We start from the raw sequence: 12,206 nt of genomic DNA, 5'->3' as shown, positions 1-12,206 counted from the left end.
CTGCATAAAATACATGAAATGTATAAGTATTGGATCAATATTAAAAAGAAAGACTTAAAACTATGTTCTACTCTGTTAACTTTCGGGATATAAGGTCGATACAGCTCTAGATGACTATTCATTTTTTTTAAATGTAAAAGTAAAGATTGAAAAGAGAGAGAAATGCACACGGAAATTCAGTCGAGTCATAGAAAATCCCTAACATTTATTTGTCACGAAGTAATTTGAGTTGATCAGTTTAGCGTTCGAGAGGAGGGAAGCGGAGATGGGAATGCATCTTGCCAATATTTTTTGTTTCAAATATTTTATCATTGGAGGTTTTTACAAGCAAAGCAATTAGGTGAGATATGTCAATATAACTATCTATTGGGATATCACCAACAGTTTATTCTAGCACACCAGGCGTTCCGATTCTTCTCAAGATTCAAACTGATAACCTACCCGCTACGATAATTGGAATAGAAATATGTGTATGTTCTTCAAAACCGCTTCATGTTCCAAGTAAAATTTTGTTTACAAATACATTTATGGGCACTTAAGTTGACTTCCAACCAATTATATGAGAAGAGGGTCGCCTTATTTTAAGTTGTTTTCATCATGAATGACAGGTTGACATCAGCCCTCTGATGGGAATGGTCAACTTCGTTGATCCTATCGAGTAATGTCATTTATTATGTATAAGATTTCATTTATAATATTTTTAACAACATTTTTCTTATTCTTTTTTTTTTTTTTTTTTTTTAATCCGCTATAAACTTTTGATAGAAACAAAATAAATCTATCTAGATCTAATATGTAGTAGAGTCTTCGCCGTCCGGAATTGCGGAAAGTGTAAAATAAGGGGATGGCAGATATGAATCATTGAACTTCGAGACGTAAATATTGGAAAGTCCTTTAACGATTCGGAAAAAAAAAAATTTAGCAGCTCAATTTAATAAAGGAATAAATCGTAGAATTGCCACAAATGGATCAGAGTGATTTTCACATCATAATTCCAATTAGAAATCCCTGATTTTATTACTCAATTTTTTTTTCTAATTATACATGGGGCCGAAGTGCACATTTGAGTAGTTGAAGAAAAACACTTCAGAGTACGAAAGAAGCCGCTTCGAAGATCAGATTTGCAGGACACACACACACACACACACACAAAACAGAATTCATCGGGGTAAGATAGCATTAACATAGTTTATATGGATCTAGCCAGGGATTTTCACTGTTAGGGACAATTGGCATAATCAAGTTATACAGCATCGTTGTGTTCTGATTGGTTGTCATGGGTATTCATGTCGTAGTTCGCCCGCGTATGAATAATAACTATGACAGGTGCAGAAAGGACTATTATTGAAAAAGTCGCCAACAGCAGCAAACGACAACTATGGTACATAACGATATTTCCTAAGAAAAACTCGTTTGGACCTATGTAAGCAATGAGATTTTCCTCGAAATGCTCAAGATTATAGCATGATCAACTTATGGGAAAATCGTAGAAATTTTCTTTATTCTATGCCGTATCTTATACTGTGTATGAAAGGTCTTTGTAATGCTAAAATTGTTGGTTGAATGCCTGATCGTATCATACTATGCCCTGCCGTAAATGCTGTTCTATGGCCAAGTCTCCAGTGGAAGACATCCGATCAGATAGTGATATTTCTGTTGAACGAGAAGAAATCTTGCTACCATCAAACCACAATGGTCGAGTCTCGAATTATGAACAGATAAAACAGCGATCACCGGACGAAAACGTTGTAGAAACTAAAACAAAAGAAGATTACGGGAGAAGAAAGATACGAGAAGTAACTAATTATTACATATCGCACTGCACTTTACATGGATTTCATTATGTTTTTGATACCAAGTCTATATTACGAAAGATTCTCTGGCTAAGTATACTTGCAGCTGCCGGCGGATTCTTCTTCAAGGAGGTAAAAACAAGTCTGTATCAATACTACCAGTATCCTTTCACTACGATGTCAACGATAGAGTATCCTAAGAAATTACCATTTCCAGCTATAACTGTGTGTGATTTCAACGATGTTCGAAAATCACTGCTATCAAGCAATGCCAGTCAAATGTCGAACATCATTAAAGCATCCTTAAAGCAGTTAAACAACACGTTATTGTACTGTGCTTTAAGGCACGGATATAAACGCCCTTCAGTCTTTACAATTGATGATTTCGATGTATTTTATTCTTCAGAGGGACAAACTTGTTTCACCTTTAATTCGGGTAAAAATAAATCTGTAATTTATGGTGATAATGTTGGTCCAAAATTCGGTTTAGAATTCATACTCAACGTCCAACAACCACCAGACAACGATGTTAGAGAAAGTGGGTTCAGGTTTATTCTTCATCAACAAAATGACTTACCGCTAACGAGAGAGGGATTTCGAGTCTCTCCTGGTTATGTAACCTACGTAGACGTACATCTAGCGAAGGTAAGTGGTACTCTCCAAGAAAACTCAAGATTATCAATCCAACAATCTAGTGTTGTCTAAATATTGTATCTTTGCAGTATTGATTGAATAATTTTACGTAGTAGGGTTCCAATTTGAATTGTTAAATCACAAGAGATTTTTTTTTGTATTATCTCGAAGTTTTGATGAACATGAATAACTGTAGTACGATTTTTATGTAATTGTGATTGTGAGAAACTTTATATGTTTTAATTTCTTTGTTATTGTAAACTCCGCGGTCAAAGAAAACGCCATCGCTTAGCAGGCTATCGCAAAATACGCTATGACTTTTAATAGAACAAATCCGGATTGGCAATCCAAATTTTCCAGAATACCCTTATTTTTCTGTTCAAAATAAAAATTAATTATACATTTGAAGAATTAAATCTGGAAAATAAACATTTATTTTATAGTTTTTGTAATTTTAGACTAATTGAAAAATGAAGAAAAAGCCAATCAATAGATGCCCTGAGTTTCATTCGTTCGTCACTTTGCAATCTCATTTGTGCCAAGCGTGCAAAAAAAATTTCTGAAATTCTTCAGTGAAACATATAATATTTTGTTTTGATTTCTTGTCGTAAAATTCAAAGACTTTAGTTGTAGTAATCGGCCATCTCTTGTGTATAGTGTAATTTTCTCCAGGCAATTACTAGACTAAGTAGGGGAGCTTCTTGTTTAACAATGCTTTCCCACCGTCCATGTAAACAAAGTGTTTTCCTGCATTGTTATTAGAGCTTTTTTCAAATCGGTGCGCCACAATTTCTGCCTCTTTTGAACTCAAATATCTTGTTTTAGATAAGATTGGGAGATTTTAGATGAGATTTTCATTTATTCTAGTTCATTGATAACTCAGCGCGGTTTGAAGGCAAATTCTAAACGCCATGATTTCATAAATAATAAATAACCATAGTAAGCCTTAAGCATCTATTAATTATTCGCTTTCTTTAGTACTTTTGTTTTTTCAGTGATATCTTTGTTAGATTTTTTTAATTCCCTGGTAGTTTCATATATTGGTTCGTTGCGATAGACAAGCTTAAATAAACCGACACCTTTGGTGGCTTTATAGCGGAGTTATAGATGTCACTTGATTTGAAGTATGCCTTAATAAGTTTTCTTCGAATTAAACCATTTAATCAAAAACACAAAACCACAACAATTATTCTACAGAATTTTCAGCACAAAAAAGTATGTCATAAATTATGTTGGATAATTTGTTATGAGCAAGAAGGATTGCTAATCCTTTTGGACCGCTTAATTCTTTTGGACCGCCATCGCCGACTTTGGCAGGGTCGAGTGATGGTGCCGTTTCTGATGGGCTTCGAGACAAATTGTTTCATATCGTAAGCTATCTTTTCAACTGATAACGAAAGTCTGCTACTTCTTGCTTCGTGTAGGATAGCCGTCACCTTTATTGTTTAATCGTATCTTCAAATCAAGTATCTTTTTAAAGTAAGACGTTGAAAGCTATCTTCAAATCAAGTACCTTTTTGAAGTATGAAATTGAAAGATTTTTTTATACCAATGAAAATAAATTTTGAATGTTAAATTGTAGTGTGTTGAAAAACACATAAGATTACAATTTACAGACTTAATTTCGATTGTGTAACGAATTTTAATTCATTTGAATACTTTACAGGATAATTTTCAACAGCAATTCATTAAATAACCTTACGCCTCTGTTGACTCATAGATTTCGAAATATCTATATTCAGTGAAAGTAAGACGAAAGCTGTTCAGTTCGTAAGTGCATGAAGGCAAAGAAAGTCATTGAAGGCTATTAAGAAAGTATTTTTCTTAATTACATCGAATTCCTTTCCCCCCAGATAAGTATAACCTATAAAGTTAAAAGAAATGCGACTCCAAAGCAGTCAGGTGCTCGCACTGTATGTCTTATTCCAAAATTAAAATATGTGTGATACAACTTGTGTGAAACCACCAAAAAGCGGATTGCCTTATTTATAGAATTTTTATCATCATAACTGAAGTATCAAGCTGTTTTTCTATGACACTTCTATTGGTATATTTACCCCAACTTATCCCAAGACTAATTTCGGGGATAAAAAATGGTTAATGTGGGTTAAGTATCATGTGGGTAGTTTGGGATACAAGGTTGCCATATCACAAACTACTATTTAACAAAAAATGCTTTTTCTTTTGAAGCATAAGTGCGACGTTTATTGCAATAAGAGCGGTTTTGAAGTCTAAGAAAGCAGTTATTAGCCGAAAACTGAATATAATTAACTTTTTTAATTGCCTTTTCCAAGCTTTAATTGGTTCCAAAGACTATAGACACGGCATATTTAATTTCAACACATTGGGAGGAAAAGCCTTCCTAAGCTAAAAATAATATTTATTTTCAAGAGATTGTGTTATTTGTTAAAAAAGAAAAGAAGCTTTCCAGCAAGTTCTCTGATCATTGAGAAACGATTCAAGTACAGTTAATTACTGTATCAAGCTGTTGTCAGAACAATCCTCTTAATCCACATACAAATAAATGAACCCCTAAACACCAGTAATCTACAAATCTCCCACACGTGAGATAATAAAATTTCGGGTTCTGTATTTAAAGCTTAGTAGAGATAATTGTACTAATTAACATATTATTTGGAGTCAACCTAAAAAAACACAAATTTTAATAGCTTCCGAAAAAAATAATTATATCAAAGTCAGGCTGTTTTGGATCGGCTTATGGCGACAGTGTTTTTGTTTGTTTGTTTTTATACTTTTTTCTATCACAACATTAGTCAAGTTTTGCTATAGGAGTGCATACTATACATCCATGAAAAGGTTAACTAACAAAATTGTACAAATTAGTGCACAGTTTTGTAGGTCTACTGTGGTCTACTGAACTTTCTAATTCGTGCAAATCTGAGCAATTTCTTACAATTTTTCGTGGATATATGGTATGCAGTCTATTATTATAATACTAGTATTTTAATGATTAGTAGCAATAATTTAAAAAGTGAATATGGATTTTTTTAAGTAACTTGAAGCTATTTTGTGTTAAATAATATAATATTAGAAGTTTCACTAAGAAGTTTTATCACTGTATATTCAACGCTTAGACGATAAAAGAGTATAATTTCCAAAGAATTTTAGCCCTCATAGTTACCACGTGGAAAACCAGCATGGTAATACGAGGCATAGCTAAACGTTTAGAGCTTTACCAACGTCATTATCGTGATCATCATCACAAACTGACCAGCATATCAACATCATCAACATAAACCTCATCATCATCATCACCATTACCATCATCATCAACAGTATCATCATCATCACCATCACAATCAACGTCATCATCAACATTTTCCTCATAATCATTATCGACATCACTATCAGTGTCATCAGCATTTTCCATATTATCTTTCAAAAGATTTAGCAATTGTAGCGGCAACAACTTCACTAATTTTAACAGTATGCGCAAGTTTTTCTCCGCCGACCGAGAACAGTGCTAAATTTAACACCACATAAATCTTAAATTCTCAGCCCTTTCACGGGGGTCGGGGGACGGAGGTCCCCTTCACAGTTCCCTGCGCCATCTTGAAAGGTAGCTATGCCTTTGCATCGGAGCGAGACGAACGGTGAGCTTGCAATGAGAGAGAGACATGTAAATAATTTTCCAAGGTGTTAAAAAAGGCCTCAATTATTCAACGGCCACCTAACTTTACCTTTTTTTAATCACCCTACACACTCACTCAACAGTAATTACCGAAAATAAATAGATACTATTCTTTTTTCTTCTAACAGGAGAAGAATCTGCCATATCCTTATATCACCAACTGTGGAGGAAAATCTCTCAAGTATTTTAAGGATTATTCGCGTAGTAACTGCTACCTAGAAATGCTGACGGATCACGTCATTGAAAGATGTAACTGTAGAAGTTGGTTTATGCCTGGTAAGTGCTTTCTCACATAATTCTGATAAAATACAATTTTAGTGCATTTTTTCTATTTAATTCTATTACAAAGAATTCTTACAAATGGTGTAATATTCACATGTGAAGATATCATGGAGAATCTTTACATGTGACGATATCACTTTTGACGGTAAAGAACAAAATGGAAATTTCATTGATGATTATTTAACAGTTATTCCCTTCGGGCTAAGGCGTGAAGACTTTCGGCTCAAAATATTTTCCACCGATACCTACTTTGCTTTCAGCGAATAATTGTTAAACATAAAATATAGAAAACAACAGTTTTTTTTATCGGATTACACTTATTTTCAACAGCACGCGCGAAATCCTTTTAACGACCGGAACAAAATCGGCTTTTATCCTTCAAAACGTACAATGGCAATGTTTATGGACGCCTATCAAATCGTTTCCATAGTAATGAAAATCAACATAAAGATTTCAACGAGACACTTGCTTTTGGAAAGTAAGAGAAACGTCTTGATTGACAACATCCTTCCTGGCGACGGCAGATTCAAGATTTTGCGCAGTTATTGATAAACTTGAACGACTATAAAGCAAATGCCATAACACAAATTTTTAATACGGCTTATTTTGAATCAATCATCAATTTTAGTTTCTTGGGTTATTTTGTTTTTCAGAAGTTCCAAATGCCTCTACGTGCTCAGTGAATGCTACTCTGGAATGCGTTTGGCCTTCGTGGGGTAATATATTGCCTTATTATTAGGATTTTCTAAGTACTATTATTTTTATTTAGAGTTTTGTATACAATATTATATTTTATAAATGATGCTTATTCATTTGTCTTACGATTGAGGGTCATTTGTAGAGGACCGCGACGTTTCCACTGCAAACTGCTAGTCTTCATTAGGCGATGGTGTAGACTGGATGGTGTGTCTCTTATATACCGTTTATCGGACTATCTGCGTCGTGATTGGACGGTCGGTTCATGTTCTTATGTTCTTCAATCACGACGCAGATAGTCCGACGAGCGGTATATAAGAGACACACCATCCAGTCTACACCATCGCCTAATGAAGACTAGCAGTTTGCAGTCAAAACGTCGCGGTCCTCTACAAATGACCCTCAATTGTGAGATAAATGAATAAGTATCATTTATCACTTTTCCACGATGAATAATATTTTTCACCCAAATTATCAACACATACGTGGTGCCCTATTTTCCTTGAAATCATGCGATATGCATCATGCTGAAGCAGAGAACATTTCTTCCAGGGGAATGAATTATGGACCTTATGCAAAAAGGCATTCAAAAGGAATATCTTTTTTTATATATATTCCTGAAGTCCATTACATCCAGCATTTGAAAGAGCATGCTAATATTTTTAATTGAACGATTTAGAGCTCTGTTTAGAGCTCTATCTAAAATGATATTGAAATGAGAAGGATTTGTATTTTTTCTAGCGCATTTTAAATTTCTAAACTCTACAGATATTTGCCTTATACTTTGAGATTGTGAACTTTACCTATATACTTAATGGTCTTTCGGTTAATGACAGAAGCATTCCCTAATAAATGATTCATTTAATCTATGCAATTTCGGGCTTGATCTTTTTTCATAATGCATATATTATATCTATTATGTATGACTTTAAGGGGGGTGTTAAGAATTATTCTGGATATTTCAAATTTTCACCTCCCCCTCCCCCCTCCTGCCATACATTATGAGCGCAGCCTAACTATGGTTAATTTCAGCAAGGATCTTTTCTTTAGATCCCCCCTTCTCCTTCAATCACTACTTCCTCCAGTCCCAGAAGTCTTACAAACTATTTATCAATGCTTTTTATTGTTCACAGAGCGTTTCGATGGAAGAAGCTCTTACATATGTCCGGAAGACTGTTCGAAAACCATGTACGACGCTAAACTCTCGTCAGCTTTGTTTATGCCACATAAACTTCTTCCCCTAAAGCAAAAGCATTCGTATCTAACCCGTCCTCAAAATATTCCTAACGACACTAAGGGAATTATGGATTATATCATGTAAGTAATAGTGCCAATGAAATGATCCATTAATATATAGAGGTAGGGAAACATGGGCGGTGTAGTGGTTTAACGCTCGCCCCTCACCGCTGTGGTCCAGGTTCGAGCGACGGCTCAGACTGGATCTTACGTGAGTTGAGTTCGTTTGATGTGTTGTTCTCTCCACTGCCTCGAGGGTGTTTTCCTGGTTTTCCGTTGTCCTTCCTCCGTAAAAATCAACATGTGAGTGAGTGTTGTGAAATAGGAAAATGCACTCTTTTTTTAATGGCATTGATTTACATACACTCAAGTGCAAAATCATTGTGTGATTCAAAATATAGAAGGCAGAAGCTTGAATCGAAAGGTATCCTTGGAAATGACATAATTTCCAACTGATGTATTCGTTTGAGATACACAGTTCCGTTTGAAACCTGTCATAAAAGCCTCCCTTCTTTCTGTCATTGCAGCAATTTATATTTCAAACATTCCACAAGTTTTATTTTTAGATACATCTAATTAAAGTATTTCGATTAGAATGTACTATCTTAGTCTCAGCTTCTGTGTCATATGTTTTTGAACCTGACAAGGACTTTGAGTGTATAAATGGACATAACTAGCAGACAATGAAAAAATACGCAAGGGAATGAAAAGTGGTCTGAAATCGTAGAACAAGACTAGCCACTAATCCTAAGTAAATCCATCATACTAACCTTTTCCTTTATATCAAAATTCTTATTTAAAGGGAGAACTATGTAGTAGTGTCACTGTATTTTGATGAGCTGCGTCTTGACATCATTGAACAGAAACCGTCGTATGGTTTTTATAGACTTGTAGGTAAGGGAAAATTTATAGTATTGTACGACAAATATCTCCATTTTAAAATTTGATTATTCATATTTGAGATTAAAAAATGTTTTAACGTTACACTGAAAATGGTATCCGTTTTTGCATAGTAGCCAGGAGTTTATGTGTTGAGCTTTGGAGCGGAAAGCTCAAGCAGGAAATTAACAGGTGCTGAAGATGGTGATTGTAGAGATAATGATAATGATGGTTGTGCTGGTGATAATGATAATGCTGGTTATTCTCTTTAAAAAGATATTGCAAGTTGCTGCAGATGATAATGGTGCCGGGTTATGTTGCTTGTGATAGTCGATAACATGATAAGATGATATACGATGATAATGGTGGTTATGTTGCTTGCGATAGTCGTTTTAACAAACAGACATGTGATATCTGATAACATGATCAGATGATATTGTGATGATGGTTGTTGTTTGTGATATCTGATAACATGATCAGATGATATTGTGATGATGATGATGGTTATGTTGTTTGTGATATCTGATAACATGATTAGATGATATTGTGATGATGATGGTGATTATGGCGTGATTTTTGTGACATCATTTGGCTGACGTTTGTATTGGATCTGTGGTCAGCCCCTCATTAACCCATTTCTTTTTTTGTTCGTATTGTTTTGTTTTGTTCTTTGTTCATTCTTTTATTGTTATTATTATTTATTTATTCATTTCTCCTGCGATATTTGTACCCTAAGTGTTATTTAACAATTATTCGCCAAAGGCAAGTGATTATCGGTAGAATATTTATCGAGCCGCGAGTCTTCGATGTGCGGTATAAATATCTCCATAATTACTGAGACAGAGGGGAATAATGTTAATCTAATTTTCTTTATTATTTCTCTCTTTTCTACAGGTGACGTGGGTGGTCAGTTAGGACTTGTCTTAGGAGCAAGTGTCATCACTTTGTTAGAAGTTACTGACCTTTTCATTATGTGGGTATATTTTTGGCTTAAAGGAAAAGCAAAGAATAGATCATCGAAAAGAAAATAGCAAAAACTGTTGTTAGGTTTATAAAGATATCAGAGGTTTTCTATTAGTGGATAACTTTCTATAAAAAGAAGTCGCTGACAACGCCGCCAGTCAAACTCTACTCTCTGCCTCTACACGATGACCTCAATGAAGCAAAATGTCGGACCGTCAACATGGAAAAGGAGCGTCTTTTGCAAGCGCAATAGCCCAATCACTACTGAGCATGAAGATAATTCAGTTGTGTAGTAATTCCAGCTGAAAAAAAGATAGAAGGATTTCCCACAGTCCTAAACATCTTGTAATATACAATTCTATCTTTAGAAACTTATCAAAGGGCGGTAACTTTATGAGATGCAAACTTAAATAGTACACCGCCACATCACTAAAACCCTTATTTACATTATGTACTCAACTTAAAAAGGGGCGGAATATCTTAGATATGAAAAAGATAACATTGTTAAGAATACTGCTGAGGAATGAAATAGAAGTTTGTATGAAGACGACGAACTTTCTTCTTTGTCTTTTTAAAATTCGGTAATATTTGGCGTCCCTACGTGAATAAAACTTTAAACGTTAGCTGTGACTTAAGAAATGCAATTGGACGATTCTGTTCTTTTTCACACAATAACATAATATGGTACTAGTATGTGTTTTTAATTGAGAGAAGTAACGTGCCGGAATGTTTAGCAATTTCTTGAAAGCTATCTTGGCCCTACCTATTAAGTTCGTTTACATAAAGTTAGGGTGACCCTACTGTTAGGACTAGCTCTTTTGTTTTTAGCGTTCCCTAGGGGGAAAAAACAAGGACCATGGTATCCCTATTACTACGGTCACCCTATTACCTTAGGTGAGCTACTTTTTAACTTTACGCCTTGCTTGAAAAAAAGAAATCTTCATTAAAAAAATAATGGTCCTCCTTTAGCTTCTATTTAATTTAGCGTTAATTAATTTTTTGTTAATTAATAGCCTCAGCATCTTCTTCTAAGCCTATGGCTAACCCTCATGAATTGTAAAGCCACATCCCTCGCTCCAAAGCACTTAAGGTGACTGCCTACTTTAGATCAACGTTCGATTTGGGCCCACGATTTGCGCACATACCAAAACCGCTGAATAACCTTCAACATTTCATATTTATTGAAGCCACATTTTGAACTTTAATAGGGCAAAACCCTAAAATTTTGCACGGGAAAAAACGTCAAAGATTGTATTATTTTTTTTGTAACAGTAGTTTAAATAATGCTCTTTCCAAGTAGCCAGTCACCTTAAGTCTTCTGACGTACTACATATCATATAGCTGGGATTTCTAACTAAGTTCTTTTCTTATGAGACAAGCTATAACATGTTCTATAAATACTGATAACGTTTTTGTATGTATTAACGATTCTTTCAACACGTTTAATAAAACGGTAGTTATGAATCTCTCTTGCAATTTTCTTGTAAATACACAAAGTAAAAATAGAATAATTGTCGAAAAAAGGTTGCAAGATAAAAAGGGTAGATTCAAATGAGCCGACATTTATTATTCAACTGTTTTAAAAATATAAATCAAGATAAATTTAATTAGTGTTATAGCTGATTTTTACCCCTAAGAGATACGACGAGCAGTGCTACCCGATACCTTTATCCCGAGTTCCCTCCCTTCCTTAGAGTAAGTCAAAACCGAGTACGGTGTTATTGCGTCGTATATCTCCTCTGTGGTAATGTGTTTCACCCTCGAGCCCGCTAACATGTTTGAGTAGAGAGGGGGTTCAATAGGGGATAAGTTGAAATTAAAGCCAGAATCCACTGACCCGAAAACAAATTGCTCAGATACGAATAACTTGACAGTTGCCTTGCATATAATTGTGTTTTACCAATTTTGTGTTTTAGACCCGCGATCTAAACTCTATAACCAGCGAAAACTAAAATATTGACCCAAAAAGCGCTACAAAGAGCAGGATACAAAAGTCTTAGATTCTAAAACTAGGTCAAACAAAGGCTTTGGGTATTGCTGGAGTTTTGCTGAATTTCACCTACGTAATCTTC

At 34.7% G+C, this 12,206-nt stretch overlaps 1 protein-coding gene across 1 annotated transcript; it reads left to right on the top strand.

Annotated features, from left to right (window-relative positions):
- Positions 1–1,360: 1,360 nt before the first annotated feature.
- On the top strand, positions 1,361–11,598 carry LOC116303528 (acid-sensing ion channel 1B). Its single transcript, XM_031713084.2, has 6 exons — positions 1,361–2,438; positions 6,207–6,354; positions 7,014–7,076; positions 8,190–8,373; positions 9,095–9,186; positions 10,066–11,598. The coding sequence occupies exons 1-6, from the start codon at positions 1,584–1,586 to the stop codon at positions 10,200–10,202; spliced, it is 1,479 nt and encodes a 492-aa protein (XP_031568944.1). The 5' UTR covers positions 1,361–1,583; the 3' UTR covers positions 10,203–11,598.
- The last annotated feature ends 608 nt before the right edge of the window (positions 11,599–12,206 follow it).

Source organism: Actinia tenebrosa, unplaced genomic scaffold, assembly GCF_029948245.1.
Source record: "Actinia tenebrosa isolate PJP-AT-01 unplaced genomic scaffold, QUT_ActTen_1.0 PGA_scaffold12__29_contigs__length_12842862, whole genome shotgun sequence".
Taxonomy (NCBI): domain Eukaryota; kingdom Metazoa; phylum Cnidaria; class Anthozoa; order Actiniaria; family Actiniidae; genus Actinia; species Actinia tenebrosa.
The sequence above is the reverse complement of the archived record's forward strand: the minus strand, read 5'-3'. Positions and strand labels throughout refer to the sequence as shown.

What these genes read in the sequence shown, in the direction of transcription:
- LOC116303528 (XM_031713084.2), top strand. Translation starts at nt 1,584, where the DNA reads ATGCCCTGCCGTAAATGCTGTTCTATGGCCAAGTCTCCAGTGGAAGAC. An exon ending in TAGAAGTTGGTTTATGCCTG is followed by an intron (nt 6,355 to 7,013) that starts GTAAGTGCTTTC and finishes TTTGTTTTTCAG; the next exon opens with AAGTTCCAAATGCCTCTACG. An exon ending in GGAATTATGGATTATATCAT is followed by an intron (nt 8,374 to 9,094) that starts GTAAGTAATAGT and finishes TCTTATTTAAAG; the next exon opens with GGAGAACTATGTAGTAGTGT.